The 18,169-nt window shown below is 42.4% G+C and overlaps 1 protein-coding gene across 3 annotated transcripts in view; it reads left to right on the forward strand.

Annotated features, from left to right (window-relative positions):
* The window catches only part of LOC135104152 (uncharacterized), a 54,734-nt gene that overhangs the window by 15,163 nt on the left and 21,402 nt on the right, over positions 1-18,169 (forward strand). Inside the window, exon 1 of one of the 3 annotated variants that reach the window (XM_064011211.1) lies at positions 7,836-8,044. The exons of the other annotated variants lie outside the window; for them this stretch is intronic. Coding sequence (XP_063867281.1) covers positions 7,851-8,044 — 194 coding nt within the window. The 5' untranslated portion in view covers positions 7,836-7,850. Of the gene's footprint in view, positions 1-7,835; positions 8,045-18,169 lie in introns of those variants that run through there. 3 annotated transcript variants of the gene reach the window in all.

Genomic DNA, 18,169 nt, shown 5'->3' on the forward strand with positions numbered 1-18,169 from the left:
GCACATACAAAGCACACACACACACACAACACACACAATCCACACTTAGCTACTCTCTCTCTCTCTCTCTCTCTCTCTCTCTCTCTCTCTCTCTCTCTCTCTCTCTCTCTCTCTCTCTCTCTCTCTCTCTCTCTCTCTCTCTCTCTCTCTCTCTCTCTCTCTCAGAGTTGTAAATGTACTGAATGATCATCATCATCATTATCATCATCATCATGTTTGTTGTGTTGTTGTTGTTGTTGTTGCTCCTCTTTTTCTTCTTCTTCCTCTTTTTCCTCTTCATCTTTTTCCTCTTTTCGTCTTTTTCGTCTTCTTCTTCTTCTTCTTCTTCTTCTTCTTCTTCTTCTTCTTCTTCGTCTTTCTTTTACTCGTTGTTTTGTTTTTGTTGTTTTTGTTGTTTTTGTTGTTGTTGTTGTTGTTGTTGTTGTTGTTGTTGTTGTTATTGCAGTTGTTGTTGTTGTCGTTGTTGTTCTAATTTTTGTTCCTGTTTTGCTGTCATAAAACAATCATCACCATCATTGTCACCATCATCATCATCATTATGCTCGTCATTACCACCACCGTTCTAGTGTAATTATTTAAATAATTTCATAACCACGGACGATTACTTCTTCCAATTGTTTACATCATCATCACTATCATCATTGTCAGCAGCAACAGCAGTAGAGGTAACCATCAGGACTGAGCAGCGACGCGGTCTCTCTCTCTCTCTCTCTCTCTCTCTCTCTCTCTCTCTCTCTCTGGTATTATCCCTTATTTTAACAAGCTCTGATAAAAGTTATAACAGTGTTCAGGGATATTTTCATGATTCTAGTGATAATTTAACATGTGTTCTGCATCATGAATGAAAAAACGCCCACGAGAACCTGACTAACCATCTCTGCAGCCTGTGAAAAAAAAACAAATCAGAAATTCCTTTGTGAGAGAACAAAGCGTTTAATAATACGAGTCTTTTTGCTGACAGTGGTGCGTGTTGAGATTATACTCTAAACTCGCACCAGAACACTGTAATAAACGTGAGAAGAGACCATAGCAAGCAAGCAGTTTTGAAATTGTACCCTAAATTCCCACCAAAACATTTTAATAAGCGTGAGGAGAGACCATATCAAGCAGACAGTGAGTTAAGAATAGTGGCCTGTCTCAGTCTCCTCTTTGCACTGCCATTCATGTCTTCTTATTGCCAGAACATTTTGGTAAGAGTGAGGAGAGGCCGTTGCAAGCAGACAGTGGGTTTAGATTAGTGGCCTGCGTCAGTCTCCTCTCTGTCCTGTCATTCTTGTCTTCTTATCGCTCGTATTTATTTCCTCGTCGAGTCACTGCACTAAGGTGTCACAGATGCACTCCCCCACCACCACTACCACCTCCACCACCGCCAAGTGACCCACTCAGTGACTAGCGTTCCTCAGTTACTATTAAAACCCTGTGTTTAGGTACAAAATACTGCTTCCCCGAAACTATTTTACTAATTCCTGCACTCGTATGACAGCCCACCACCACCACCACCACCATCACCACCACCACCACCAAGACAAAATCCCTATAATTCATCTGGGAACGACTTGCAGTAACGGGCTGAAGCTTGATGAAGGTAGATTTAAAAAAAAGAGATAGGAAGAAACTAGTTCACAAATAGAGTGGTGGATGATTGGAAAGACTTTACAGGAGGAGGCAGTAGGCACCTGCCGAAATGATAATTACTCCCAGTGAGGTGTAAAGCACTGGATCAGGGGGTGCTGTGAACCTATCATTAAACCCAACTGTGACCTCACTGAACGTTTCCCTTTGTGTCTCACAACACAAGGGGACAGTCGCAGCCTGCCCTCTAAAGGCAACTCTCTTCCTTCACACAAAAGCACAAGCACCTAATTACACACATACGCCCTTCACTTAAAATTCAAAATTACCATGGCGACTCTTACAAAAGCCTTGGAGTTCCCATCTCGGGAGAAGACCACAAATGTCCCCAGGTCGGATTGCTCTTCTGGTATCGACCCTAAGTGTTTTAACACCCCACCTCAACTTTTCTTCATGAACTTCATAACTTCTGCAACATTTGCGGTCTTGGATCTAATTTTCAATCTGTAGAACACCACCTTTCCTCTACTAAACTTCATCTTTTCCTCACTAAAACTCAGGTGTCTACGGCAACTGACAGTAGCCCCTTTTATGTTCCCTCCTACTTTCTCTATCCTCATTTTCGATCCAAAGCTGGATGTTGCGTTTATGTGCGCAACGACTTAACCTGCTCTCGTGCCCACTCTCTTGAATCTTTCGAGTTTTCCACCATCTGGTTACGACCACAGAGTCACTCTCAAACAAAATTTATCTGTACTGTATGCCTCTCACTTGACTCCTCTGACTTTAAGAAATTCTTTGACTACTTAACTTCCAAAGTGTAGCACATTCTCTTTTCCCTTTTGCAGAGATCTCCATTCATGGAGACTACAATGTTCACCACCAGCTTTGGCTTTCCTCTCCTTTCACTGACCATCCTGGTGAACTACCCTTTAACTTTGCTATCCTCCACGACCTAGAGCAATTGGTGCAACACTCTACTCGTATTCCTGATCGTCTTGGAGATACGCCCAACATTCTTGACCTTTTCCTAACCTCTAATCCTGCCTATGCTGTCACCCTCTCTTCTCCGTTGGGCTCCTCCGATCACAATCTCATATCTGTATCTTGTCCAATCCCTCCTCAGGATCCCCCTAAGCAGAGGTGCCTCTGGCGTTTTGCCTCTGCTTGTTGGGGAGACCTGAGGAGGTATTTTGCTGATTTTCCTTGGAATGACCACTGCTTTCGTGTCAGAGACCCGTCTTTGTGTGCTGAGCGCATAACAGAGGTGATAGTGTCTGGCATGGAGGCGTACATTCCTCACTTTTTTCTCGACCTAAACCCACACACAGGCTGTTCTCATGCTATACATGATAGAGAGGTGGCCCACAAAAGTTACTTGAGCCTTCCATCACCAGAATCTCATGCGCTTTATATTTCTGCCCGGAACCATGCTAAGTCTGTTCTTCAACTAGCCAAAAACTCCTTCATTAATAGAAAATGTGAAAATCTTTCAAGATCTAACTCCCCCTCGTGACTTTTGGCACCTAGCCAAAAACATCTCAAATAACTTTGCTTCTTCTTTCCCTCCTTTATTTCAATCGGATGGCACCACTGCTATCACATCTATCTCTAAAGCTGAACTTTTCGCTCGAACCTTTGCTAAAAACTCTACCTTAGATGATTCAAGGCTTATTCCTCCCTCTCTCCCCCTCTGACTACTTCATGCTACCTATTAAAATTCTTCACAATGATGTTTTCCATGCCCTCGCTGGCCTAAACCCTCGGAAGACTTATGGACCTGATGGGGTCCCTCCTATTTTTCTCCGAAACTGTACCTCCGTGCTTGCACCTTGCCTAGTCAAACTGTTTCAGCTTTGTCTGTCAACATCTACCTTACCTTCTTCCTGGAAATTTGCCTACATTCAGCCTGTTCCTAAAAAAGGGTGACCGCTCTAATCCCTCAAACTACCGTCCTATTGTTTTAATTTCCTGCCTATCTAAAGTTTTTTAATCTATCCTCAACAGGAAGATTCTTAAACATCTATCACTTCACAAACTTCTATCTGATCGCCAGTATGGGTTCCGTCAAGGTCGCTCCACTGGTGATCTTCTGGCTTTCCTTACTGAGTCTTGGTCATCCTCTTTTAGAGACTTTGGTGAAACTTTTGCTCTTGCCTTGGACATATCAAAAGCTTTTGATTGAGTCTGGCACAAAGCTTTGATTTCCAAACTATCCTCCTACGGTTTCTATCCTTCTCTCTGTAACTTCATCTCAAGTTTTCTTTCTGATCGTTCTATTGCTGCTGTGGTAGACGGTCACTGTTCTCCTAAAGCTATTCTGTCCTGTCACCCACTCTCTTCCTCTTATTTATCAATGATCTTCTAAACCAAATTTCTTGTCCTATCCACTCCTACGCTGATGATACCACCCTGCACTTTTCCACGTCTTTTCGTAGACGTCCAACCCTTCAGGAAGTAAACAGTTCACGCAGGGAAGCCACAGAACACCTAACTTCTGATCTCTCTAAAATTTCTGATTGGGGCAGAGCAAACTTAGTATTGTTCAATGTCTCAAAAACTCAATTTTTCCATCTATCAACTCGACACAACCTTCCAGACAACTATCTCTTCTTTAATAACATTCAACTGTCCCTCTCTTCTACACTGAACATCTCTGGTGTGTCCTTTATTTATAATCTAAACTGGAAGCTTTACATCTCATCTCTAGCTAAAACAGCTTCTATGAAGTTAGGTTTTCTGAGACGTCTCCTCCAGTCTTCCTCACCCTTCCAGCTACTAACTCTATACAGGGGCCTTATCCGTCCATGTATGGAGTAAGCTTCACATGTCTGGGGGGGATTCCATTCATACCGCTCTTCTAGACAGGGTGGAATCAAAAGCTTTTCGTCTCATCATCTCCTCTCCTCTAACCGACTGTCTCCAGCCTCTTTCTCATCGCCGCAAAGTTGCATCTCTAGCTGTCTTCTACCGCTATTTTCATGCTAACTGCTCTTCTGATCTTGCTAACTGCATGCCTCCTCTCCTCCCGCGGCCTCGCTGCACAAGAGTTTCTTCTTTCTCTCATCCCTATTCTGTCCACCTCTCTAATGCAAGAGTTAACCGGTATTCTCAATCATTCATCCCTTTCTCTGGTAAACTCTGGAACTCCCTGCTTGCTTCTGAATTTCCATCTTCCTATGACTTGAATTCCTTCAAGAGGGAGGTTTCAAGACACTTATCCTTTAATTAATTTTTGACTGCTGCTTTGGACTCTATTTGTGGACCGGCGTCTCAGTGGGCTTTTTTTTTATTGAATTTTTGTTGCCCTTGGCCGGTGTCCCTCCTACATAAAAAAAAAAAATCAATCTGTTAGTGCCGAATCAGTAGGGAAGATATAAAGATTAGTTAAATTTATGGATAAAGATAATAGGTGGGAATAGATAGGTGTGTTTGCTACAGAGACAACCATGCTTAAGTTTGATGGCTTCCTGCAGCTTTCCTTATCTCTTATGTTCCCCATTATCAACGCCACCATCAAAGAGAGAGAGAGAGAGAGAGAGAGAGAGAGAGAGAGAGAGAGAGAGAGAGAGAGAGAGAGGATTACCACAAGGCGTGCATCTCATCGTCACGCGCCTCGCCACCCTCGCCATGTTGTCATTGATTGCGGGTGGCGTGACTGCCGCCCACCTGCCGCTCGGATGCCCGCACGCCTTCTGAATTACTTAGCGGAGTGGAGGAGTGCGTGCGTGCGTGCGTGCGTGTGTGTGTGTGTGTGTGTGTGTGTGTGTGTCCTCTCCTGCTGCTACCCGTCTCCAGTACCCCTCGAAATACACCTCTCTCTCTCTCTCTCTCTCTCTCTCTCTCTCTCTCTCTCTCTCTCTCTCTCTCTCTCTCTCTCTCTGCTACCCATTATCTCCTCCCTTACTCCCTTTATCATATAACTTCCTATTCACCTGTTTGCTTATTCCCTTCTTCATCCGTTACCCATCCTCCTCTCTTTTTTTATTTCTTCTCCTCTCACAAGTCACACCGATCCACCTCCTATGTTTTTCCCTCACTTCCCACCTCTTGCTTCCCTTGCTTCCTTCCCCTTCTTCCTTCTCCTTGCCTCGTTTTCTTCCCTTTCCTCTTCCTTTTCCTTCTTACCTCGTTTCAGTCATCTCTCTTCACATTTTTTTTTTTTATTTTTCTTCTTCTGCCGGGAATGTCACCTGGCCTCACATGTCTCGTGTCCTCGATGCAACACTGTAATCGAGGAATTTTACAAGCGTCATGACCCTTATCTATGCACTCCTCATTTCCTTATATCCTGCTTTCTTCACTTCATCCCTGTCCTCCTTTTCTTCTCTATTTTCTTTCTTCTCCTTTTCGTCGTCCTTATCTTCCTTCTCCTAGCCATTGTCTTACATGTCTTTCTCCTGTTCCTCCTCCTGCGGCCCATCAGTGATTAATAATGAAACCCTCCCCATCACGTTTTTCCTTCCCTACCATGTGTTTTGTTCATAATGACATCAATAATTGATTATCACTCGTACGGCGCGGTTGACCTCGGCACGAAGTCTCGACCCGGCTGGCCTCCGTCAACCAGAGAGCCCATGCAGCTCTCGGCCCCGTCAGGACTACCTCAATTATTCTTTAGCCCCATCAGGTCTCTCAGCATCCCTTCATTCTTTTAATATTTTGTCAGTGTTGCTGTCAATCCATGTCAAACGCATACTTAACCTTTTCAGTCTCAGTTCAGACCCCCCCCTCATTACCTCATTACCTCATTACCTTGTCAGCACCTTATGCTCGGTCCTGTTACAACCTTTTAATGCCCAGTCAAAACCACATGAAAACCACCTATTTAGTCAACGTTAGATCCCCTCAGTGCCTTCAGCAACCCCTCAACACTCAGCCAACTCCCTCTTCACCTCCCTCAGTAACCCCTCACCACCTTAACAACTCAACACGTCCGCAGCACACCAACACCTCAACACCGCAACATCACCTCCACTCAGGCCCCGTCAGCACCTCCAAAAGAGCACTGCATTAAGTCTTGCATTCTTGGTGGAGGTCATTCCGGGAGCACATCATCGGTATTGCCTATGAATCATGCATCGCTCCCTGTGCTCTGCGGCGCGGCGATGCATTCTCATATTTACACAGCCACGGTGTACAAGTCTTACCATCACTGTGCCCTTGGTTAACCCTGCACGGCGCCACTGTTTACCTTCACCAGGTAGCTATTATATCACCGAGCCTTGACCCTCCCCCCCGGCGGCTGGCACGTGGAGAGAGAGAAAGAGGGAGAGAGAGACAGGGAACGAAGGAAAAACTTGGCTTTGGTGAATTATGAAATCGCTCAATTTTTAGTGTACAAAACCTACCTGGATTTTCCCGATAGTATGTGTTTTGTGAGGAGAGGGAGAGGCAAGGAAGGAAGGGAGGGAGAGAGGGAGGGAGGGAGGGAGGGTGTGGTGCGGGGAGGGGGAAGATGTGTAGGGTCGGCGTGAGTGCTGGGTGGTGAGTAAAGGATGACCAGTGTGTGGAGAGGGAACGTAAGGATAGTGCAGCACCAACCTTGTGCTTGCGAGCGGGGTGACTATTAGGGCTGGGAGACGCAGAGGTGAGTGTGTGTGTGTGTGTGTGTGTGTGTGTGTGTGTGTGTGTGTGTGATGGTTTCAAGTGTTTATTCTTTGTTATTGTGAAAAGTGTAATTGCACGTAAAATATGTGCTTTCGTTTTGCTAGATTGAGTGTGAAGATTGTCTCTCATCCTTGAAAAGAGGTGATAATTTCTACTAGAGCCGGTTAAAAATAGCAGAAATGGTACGCCAACGAAACAGTTAGATAGACAGTTGGATAGATAGATAGGTTAGATATAGATAAATATATAAATGGATTGATTGAAAGGGGAGAGAGAGAGAGAGAGAGAGAGAGAGAGAGAGAGAGAGAGAGAGAGAGAGAGAGAGAGAGAGATTGATTTGATTAATTTATTACGCAAATAAGATAGAGAAACTTAATTACATTTGTCAGCTAAAGCAAATGGTACACTCACACATTCACCCATTCGTGCACCTCACCCACCAATCCACACACACATAAAAGCAACCGATGCCACGCAGGACACAGGGTATCAGGAAAAGCCACCAAATCTAGGGTAACGTACAAGAACCTCATCGAGAAAATCGGGCACCAGAATATAGCGACAGACAGCATCCAGCGGCAGACCTTGGGGTAGGAGGTGCCGAACAGTGGGGCACGCTAGGCAGTAGTGCTCGATGGTGTTAGCAAGCGGTGTTTGCCAGCCCACTAATGCCCAACTGCAAAAACCAGCAACACAGCAACAACTGCCAGCAAAGTGCTCGAAACAGCCCCGAGACGAGTCAAGAACGAACACTAGGCAGAGGGAGGAGAGGAGCGTCCGCACTCAACCAGGGTTGTAGTGGGACTCTACAAGTGGGTGAGTGTGTGAGTTGGTGGAGAGATGGTTGGAGTTACAGCTGTGGGTAGGTGGATGAGAGTGAGTGGATATGACTGAGTGACTGAATGAATGAATGGATGTGTTTGAGTAAATAGTGGATGGGTTAATGGGTAGGAGACGGGTGGATAGATTGGCGGGTGGGCCTGTAGGTGGTGTGCGATGGGTGAAAAACAAATGGAGATCCAAGGATATCGTGGTGTGGTGTAATGGTGGTGGTGGTGTGTGGTGGTGATAACAATGCACTCCCATTCACTTCACTTCACTGCCCTGTGTGTGTGTGTGGCGCTGATCAGAGACAAATCACAAAATTGTATAACTGGCCTTTGACTGCTACTATTTACCGATCACTCTGAGACATCTTTACTTCATCTACAGCCATATCCAATCTTCAAACTGGGTAGAAATGTGATGATAGGTGGGTGAGTGTGGGTGGGTGCCGGGTGGGTTCATGTGTAGAAGGCGGGTGGATAGATGGGTGGTGGGTCTGTAGGTAGTGTGCGATGGGTAAAAAAAAAAAAAAAAAAAAAAAAAATATATATATATATATATATATATATATATATATATATATATATATATATATATATATATATATATATATATATATATATATATATATATATATAATACTAAACGGTTCATTGATATGGCAGTTGTTAGACTTAGCGAGGCTTAACATTAAACCAAAGGTTAATCTAAAGAGAGGAACTAACTGTTAGTGGCTCCCACCGAGGTGAGAATCCCGCTGACGAGATGTCGCTCCGTGCGCGGCGCGTTCAGGGGCGTCATCTGGTTGTTCTGTCGTGTGGCACGGACCTGGCGAGGTGCGTCGGGTAACAGCATGTGGCGTAGGCGTGCGTGGCGTAGCAGGCCCTTTCCAAACTTCTCCAGGGTCTCTCGGTGTCTGGCCGACAGACTGGGCACACTAGAGGTAGTGAGGGCGTCGTGGATGAGTGGATATGGTTGAGTGGGTGGCTGGATGGGTGAGCTGATAGAAGTGGGTGGGTGTGTTTGTGAGTCAGTGAAGAGATGGTTGGAGTTGCGGCTGTGGGTAGGTGGATGTGAGTGGGTGGATATGGCTGAGTAACTTAATGGATGAATGGGTGTGTTTGAGTAAGTTATGGATGGGTTAGTGGGTAGGGGACGGGTAGATAGATGGGCGGGTGGGTTTGTGCGTGTTATGCTGTGGATAATAAACAAGATAATGATAAACGTTTTATTTATATGGCAGTTGTTAGACTGATAATAGACAGTGGGTTGGGGGAGGCTTAACACAAAACCCAAGTTAATCTAGAGAGAGGAACTAATAGATAGTGGCTGGAACAAGGGCGGGAATCGCACTGAGGCGGTATAGCTCCGTGTTCGGCGTCTTTAGGAGCGTTATCTGGTTATGGTTTCGTGTGGCACGGAATGGGCGAGGCATGTTGGGCTGGAAGTTCCTGGAAATCGTCCTGGTAGGGCGGAGAGCGGCAGGTGATAGCGGGGTTTTGAAGTGTGTGGCGCTGTCAAGGCCGCTGGAGCCAGTGGTCACGGTGATGGTAGCGATACCGGCAGGGAAAAGTGGGAGTAAAGAGAGAGGGAGAGAGAGAGAAAAAGAGCGTGTAATTGCCTATTTGCTTGTATCCTCATCGCTTCCTTATCTGTAAAGAGACGAGAGATACTCTAATATAACGCTCACCAAACTATCCATCTACCTATTCAGCCACATCCACCCATCCAGTCAACCATTCAGCCACTTAACCATCACCAAAACCACATACCCACTATCCATCCATTCATCCACCCATCCACTCACAAACTTACCACTTTTATACACCTCTCCAGCCACTGACCCACCCATCCACCTATCTATCCACCCATCCCTTTATCCACAAATCAATGTATTTACCCATCCGCACATCCTTTCATGCACACACCCATTAACTTACCCATCCGTTTACTCACTCATCTATCCACCCTGCTAAACATCCATCCACGCACCATTCCACACATCAATCCATTAGCGGCCAAAACACGGCACCACACACACACACACACACACATCATACACTCTTAATAATAACAACAACAACAACAGCTACTACTACTACTACTACTACTACTACTACTACTACTACTACAACATTCCCTCCCTCACTTCCATTCCTCATTTTTTCCTCCTATTACTACACTTTACCATTTCAGTCTGAAAAAACAGCTGGAAATGCTTGAAGAACCCTGGAAATTAAGGGAAATATTGACTAAGAGACGCGAGAAGGGAGGAGGGAAGGACTGTGCTTTCATGGTGAGCGCTCTCAACGGGGCTAAAACCTTCAATTTACTTAAGCCACATGTAAAGAATTTTTAGGGTTATTTATCTATTTTCTGGTCAATTTTGTCTTTTCTTCACGCTTGAGTTTGAAAACATTCAAAAGTTTTGCTAAATATTTCTGCACAGACAGGAAAGAAAGCAGGGAAAATGTGCGTCTCGGCCCTCATATTTACGTTACGTAGTTCATTTTGAAAATCGCGAGGAGAAAGAAGACGCCTAGACTGTAATGCACTACATATTCTGAATTGCCATATACTTTAACGAATACCCAAAATATAAAAAGATTACCGAACACAGTAATAATAACGAAAACTCCAGAAAACTACCACTAACTTTTTCAAACGGGGCTACAAAAAAATATTATATCGAAAAGGAAAACACAGCCAGACTAGATTATATTACATATTCTGAATACGAAAAATTTTTACTTTACAGATAAGTAAAGAAAACACATTCCTCACCGTATAAAAGAAATATTTTTTTAAATCCGCCAGCTGATATACATCAAATTTGAAAATACGAACTATTAGACTAGGTTTTATTGAATATCATTATTGGTGATATGTTTCTTATATTTTTTAAGTCTTAAATTAAATACCAAAACAAGCCTAGGCGTGCTAATAAGAAATATGAGAAATAATACAATGCCGAAATTGTTGTTTATCCACAAACAACAACAACGGCTACTGCAGATTTTATTGCATGTTATAACTTGTTATAGTTTTATAATAATAAATCAAATATCAAAACAATGCCAACTCTATTAATAAAAAAGGAAAGGATGTCGATTTTGGGCCGAAATGTTTTTTTCGCCTCTCCTCCGCACATCTCCATCTCTTCCCTCCCTCTCACACTCTTCCTCTCTCCGCTCCACCACCTCCTCCTCCACTACTCCTGTACACCCGAGTCTAAATATCACCTGGAAACATCTGTAAAACCCTGGAAAATTATCCTTAATGTTGACGGGAAGAGACGGGAAATTCTTACTTTAGCAGAGGCGGGGCCGGGCAGGGCTTGGCGGGGCTCGGCAGCACGACACGGGGAGCCAAGGATACAATGGTGTGGTGTTATAGTGGTGTGGTGTGGTGCTGATAACAATGCACTCCCACTCACTTCACTACCCTGTGTGTGTGTGTGTGTGTGTGGCGCCGATCAGAGACGAGTCTCAAAACTGTATAACTGGTGTTTAGGCCTTTCACTGCCACTTGGTACACTTTTGCCTTATTATCAATCAAACTGAGACATCTTTACTTGATCTACAGCCACATCCAAACTTTAAACTGGATAGAAATGGAGTGATGGGTGGGTGAGTGTGGGTAGGTATCTGGTGGGTTAGCGGGTAGCAGACGGATGGGTAGATGGGCGGGTGGGCCTGTAGGTAGTGTGCAGTGGGTAATAGAAAAAAAAATATAATAATGAACGGTTTATTGATAAGGCAATTGTTACACTGAAAATATGCAGTGGGTTTGGGGGAGGATTAACACTAAACCTAAGGTTAATCTAGAGAGAGGAACTAACTTTTAGTGGAGAGGAAGATAAAAAAAGGGAAAAGGAAGGAAAATGAGAGAGGACAGGGCAAGTTAATCTTCCATCTTCCAGCGTCAAATTGTAGGGAAAGAAAAAAAACGAGTAAAGTGTGTCAGTGTGTGTGTTGTGTGTGTTTGACATACACAACACACTCCAGAAACACCCCAATACCTCCCCTCTAAAAAAAAAAAAAAAAAAAACGCACATAGTAACGCCTCTTTCTATAACACTTTTAGTAAGAGTCCAAACTTTCAAGAAACACAAGAAAACACTGGTGTCTTAAGGGATTTGAACTCTTTCTCGGAGCTTCTTTTGAATCATCCACAGTAATTCTCTCTCTCTCTCTCTCTCTCTCTCTCTCTCTCTCTCTCTCTCTCTCTCTCTCTCTCTCTCTCTCTCTCTCTCTTCAGACATCTACCTCTTCCTCCATCGATGAATCCAATCTTCCCTTCTTCCTTCCTCCCTTCCTTCCTTGTTTCCTTCCTTTATTTCTTCCTTTCAACCTTCCTTTCTTCCTTCCTTCCTTCCTTCCTTTTAACCCTCCTCCCTTCTTTCCTTGAACCTTACTTCCCTATCTATCTATCTATCTACTTTGTTCCCTCCATCCCTCCCTCCCTCCTTCCCTCCCTTGCTCGCTCCTCCCAACTTTCCTTCCTTCGTAATTTCCTTCCTTCCTCCACACACACACACACACACACACACACACACACACACACACACACACACACACACGGTTCATTTCTCCATGCATTATTGCTAGGTCTAGGCTCAGGACTGTAATTTGGACTTGGGTTTATAGATGCTTTGATGTTTGCCACCCGACGCTCCCACACACACACACACACACACACACACACACACACACACAAGAAGCGGGATTGGATTGTGTTCTTATGTATTCCTGTGGTATTTGTGCTCGTATTGCTGAGATTCTTGTCTGTTATAGTTTTTGTATTAGATTCTTTCTTTTTTTCTTTTTTTTTTCAGTGGTTTCATTTGCTTAAGATGATAATGTTGTTTTGTTTTCGTGTTTTTTTTTTTTTTTTGTTATTTGCGTTTATGATTTGGTCAGTATATTACTATTACTACTGCCATTACTGCTACTACTACTGTTTCTACTACTAACCTAACCTAACCTAACCTACTACTACTACTACTACTACTACTACTATTATGTGCTACGTGTGTGTGTGTGTGTGTGTGTGTGTGTGTGTGTGTGTGTGTGTGTGTTTGTTCATTCCCCGAGTTCACTTCCTCTTCAATACAAAAGCACGTGTCATTAAGACTCAATAGCGGCATCCTGGTCTCCACAGCTAACTAAGAAACCCTAAACATTTTTTGCATTGGCCTGCAGCGATAACAAAGGCTCGCGAGGCGCTGCACGTACACGGAAAGCTGCTTATGCATACCTGTCTGAACACACACACACACACACACACACACACACATCAATATTTATGTACTAGAAAGCATTTTTTATGTAAGGGAGCCCAGTGGAGGTGCCAGGTACCAAAGAATTTAGTTCGAAAAGGATTATCCACAATTTGAGAAGTGTCTTGAACTCTTGAAACGGTTCAGGTATCAGTTTCACTCTTGCAGGCTTGCTAAACAAAGACTGTATGTACTTTAACGAATAAGTAGATAACAAGATGAGATGAAAAAGTAAATTTGAACAAAATGAAATAAAATAAAGTGAAATTATAAAAAATATTACAAATTATACAACTCGAGTAGAATATATTAGATTATATTAAACATTCCATTAGCTGAGTGCCCAAAGAAAGCAATGGCGTAGGAATGGTTGTATTATACTGGGTTATACAATGCATTTACTTCACTAGCCAAACAAAAGCTAGTATGTAATCTTAATGAATATCACGTTCTATCTTTTTTAAGTATAATAAAACCTGCGCTGTAAGAGGACGACGAAAGAAGGCGTATGTATGTATGCCAGCCGTCTCGAAATGTTAGTGGAGTGTGTACGAATATACAGACAAACACAATCTGTATTCCTTTCTCATGACACAAGTAAGAAATAAACAAGGATGAGACGCAGGAACAAACACTTGGATGCACAGATGATCAGATATACAAATTATGGAGTAAATAGGTGGATACAGACAGACACTCAGATACACAGACACAAGTGCACAGATAAACATATATTCTTCCACACAGATACACAGGCAAAAGATACACAGACACACTGATACTTGCCCAGATACAAAGACACAGACATTTATATATACACGCATACATAAACATACACTCTTCGTCATACACAGATAGAGGGAAATACAGATACACTTACTCATATACACATACACTCACCCAAGTACACAGAAACCCAAATATGAAGGCACACACAAATACTCGTAAGCCTAAAACACTTCCAAGCACTTATTTATTTATTTTTATTTTATTTATTCTTTTTTTTTTCATCGTCCATGCAGAGAGATCGTAACTTCCCTTGCTTGGCATAACGCGTTCTGTACAGGTGACGTAAGGAACTCACTGGAACGTAACTATGCTTAAACGTAACTCTGACCCATCTCCGTCACACTCTCCTCACACTCCCCCCCTCCACCCCCAGACAGACGCGTGTATTGATATTCTATGTTTAGCTTGGTTTTTGTTAGTTTGGTGTATCGACAATTCGATATTCTTTTGAGGTTCACTTCGCTGTGCCATTCTGCAATATGTCTTCAAAGTAGGTATTTATATGTTATGTTTCTAAGGTTCCTTCGCTACGTCATTCCTTTACAAGTCTTCGAGGTTTGTATTTATATTTGCTGTTTTTTTTTTTTTTTTCTTTTTTATGGCTTCTTCTGGTTCGCTTCACTGCCCCATTCCTTCTTATGCCTTCGAAACAGGTATATATATATTGTTATTTTAAAGCTCTTCGTGCTTCACTTCAGCTGTCTCATTCCTTCATAAAACAGGCATTTATATTGTTATTTTTATTGCTCCTTGGAGTTTACTTCACTGTACCATTTCTTTATAAGTCTTCAAAGTAGGCCCTTATATAAATCTGCTATTTTCAGGGTACTTTAGGGTAGTTTATTGTTAGTATTCTTAAACGCTTTCGTCTCTCATCAGGACCATTTTTTTTATTTATTTATCTATTTTTATTTTTTTATGGATGATGCAGAATCTTTGTTAAGTCATCGTTCGAATCGACAAACACACCTAAAATTCCCAGTGACTTCCGCTACAAGCTGTTAAAAGAAGTCCAGATAAAGTGCTGAAACGCTGATGTACTGTATTTGCCTTAATATTGAGTTAACTTTTTTATTTTATTGATGATGCAGAATCCATGTTAAATCGCCATTCGAATCAACAGACACTCTTGAAAATCCTAATAACTTCCACTAAAAGATGTTCAAAGAAATCGACGTGAGGCGCTGAAATGTTTAAGAATACGTGCCTTTATATTGCATTTGGCTTTAGTTGAAGTTTTTGATGATAAAAGGTAACATCGTACTTGGAAAAGGAAGATGAAGAGGGAAGAGGTATGAAAAAATAATAGAAAAGATAACAGGCGTATTGACAAAACCTGCACTGCGACCTTCGAAATATTCTGTTCCTCTTTTTCTACTTATTTCTTCACCGTTTTTGTGTCTGTGTGATTTACAATTTCAATCACGTAATTTCATGCAGCAAAATCCACACTACGACTTTCGAAATATTCAGAGTTTCTTCCTTTTTCTTTTTTTTTTCCGTCTTTTTTTCATGTACGGCTTTCAAAATATTCAGAATTCCATCTTTTTTTTCTTTTTTTACTTTTCTTTTTCTTTCCAACCATCGTGTCTGTGTCTTTGTGGCAGAGTTAAAATTTCAATCACGTAATTCCATGATAAAACCTTCAACGTATTCAAAATTCCATCTTTTTTTTATTTCTTTTCTTTTTCTTTTCTTCTCAGTCCATCATGTGTCTGTGTCTTTGTGGTGGAGTTAAAATTTCAATCATGTAATTCTCGGCGGGTGCGTGTCCCGTGCTCACGAAGCCTCACGCACCCACCAGCTCGCCGTGACGGATGCCCAGTCACGCACCATGCTCACGACTAACTCTTCCTCCTCCTCCTCCTCCTCCTCCTCCTCCTCCTCCTCCTCCTCCTCCTCCTCCTCTTTTGTTCCTGGGTATTCCTCAGTATTTTTCCTCTCGTTCTGTTTGTTCTTGTTCTTGTTCTTGTTCTTTTTTGTTCTTGCGCTTCTTGTTTTTATTGTTTTCTTATTGTTTGGTTCTTGTTGTTCTTGCTTTTGTTCTTGTTTCCCTAGTTTCTGTTCTCTTTGTTGTTATTGTTTTTTTAAGGCTTTTCTTCTCGTTCTTCTTGTTCTTGTTCATGTTTTCCTGGTTTCTGTTGTTGTTGTTGTTGTTGTTGTTGTTGTTGTTGTTGTTGTTGTTGTTTTGTTATTCTTCCTCTTTTCTCTAGTCTTCCTTCTCCTCCTCCTCCTCTTTCTCCTCGTGTTCGTTACTTTGTTGGTGATGTTGTAAGGTACCGTCATGTTTGTCTTCTACTGGTACTAGTGTGCGTGTTGTCCTTTCGAAACTGTCAATGTTCTTGTTGCTTTGAGGGTCCTCCTGTCAGGTAGCCATTCAACGCGGTGATGTGGCGGTGTTGTAAGCATTATTCGTATGTTTTCTTACTCGCTCACTCGCTTCCGTCACTTCGGCTCTCACTCACTCACCCACTTGCTGACTTATTTGCTCTCTAACTCATTCGCTCACTGAATTCACTCACTCACTCAGTCTCACTCACTCATTCATTTGATTAATTATTCACTTGCTTCCTTGTTCCTACTCACTTAATTCACTCGCTCTCTCCTTCCCTCACTCACTAAAGTTATTCAGTCAGCCGGTCAGTTAATTAATCGATCACTTAATCGGTGAGTCAATCAGTCACTCAGTCAACCAGTAAGTCAATGTATAAGTTATTCAGTCTTGTATCCAGGCAGTCCCATAGTCAGTCACCCTCAGTCAATCGGTCAGTCAGTAAGTTAGTGAGTCAGTCAGTCAATAAGATAGTTGATTAATCGTTTATTTTGTCAGTAAATCAATTAATCATCTGGTCGCTCATGCATTCATTCATTCAGTCAGTCAGTCAGTCACATGGCGCTCATCTCTGACTCCCCAGTCATGCTGCAGATCAAAATATAATAATGGTAACACTAATACGCTGAACTCGGAATACAAAATGACGTGAGCAGGACAGTCACCTCTCTGCCTTTATCAGGAATCCCTTGCACCAACCAGCAGTGAAGGGTGGATGTACTCTTGCGGTCAAGTGTCATTTGATAAGGGTGTTGATGGGGACTGGTGTGCTAAACCCTGATATCTTTAGGTGTTAGGTCACAGAAACATGCAGTCATGCACATGTAAGTTCGTTGTTGGGTCAAGCGCTACAAAAGGAACAAAGTGAACGATTCTTTCTCATCTCATATAATCACTCTGTTCCTCAGAGTATCAGGGTATTGGTTCATTTGGACACAGGGACATGTAAGTCCCGGATCACTTGGTACTTTGGTCACTTGGCTCCTAAACTCCCAGGGACTCAGACGTGTTGACCTCTCACAGTAAAGCAGGCAGAGGAATCTTTCCACATCCACACAACGTTCACACACACACACAAACATTTTATTATTACTATTTATATTATTATTATTATTATTATTATTATTATTATTATTATTATTATTATTGTTATTATGATTATTATTATTATTATCATTTTATTGACAATAAAAAAATACACCGTTGTCAATACGAAAGTAAAAAACATAATAATTAAAAATTAAACTGGTCGATGACGCTGCTGGTCCAACACTGAAAACAATAATACTATAAAATAAATTAAGATCATTACATTTAAGCACATATTCGCATGCAAACACACACACACACACACACACACACACACACACACACACACACACTACATGTCTTGCGGTAATACGATGTGACAGGTGACGCAGCCAGCCAGAAGTCCAGAAATAATGCCACAGTGCGAACAAGGAAAAGGAAAGAGAGTAGATTAAATTACCTAAGCGTCTATTAATACTACGATATGACACAGGATGCAGCAGACAAACACTATGAATAATGTACCACACCTTCAGGAGATTCATGGCAAGTACCCCGAAATAAGACAGTGTAAGGTGGAGTCACACATGTGCATTGGAATTACGTGCAATACAATACAGTGGGAGTGCGTGATTCAGTCCAGTGTTTTGTTCCTGCCCCTGACCTTCGTTCTCTTCCTCCTCCTGTTCCTCTTCCTCTTTCATCCTCATCCTCCCTTGACCATCATCCAA

This window comes from Scylla paramamosain, chromosome 10 (genome assembly GCF_035594125.1).
Source record: "Scylla paramamosain isolate STU-SP2022 chromosome 10, ASM3559412v1, whole genome shotgun sequence".
NCBI lineage: Eukaryota > Metazoa > Arthropoda > Malacostraca > Decapoda > Portunidae > Scylla > Scylla paramamosain.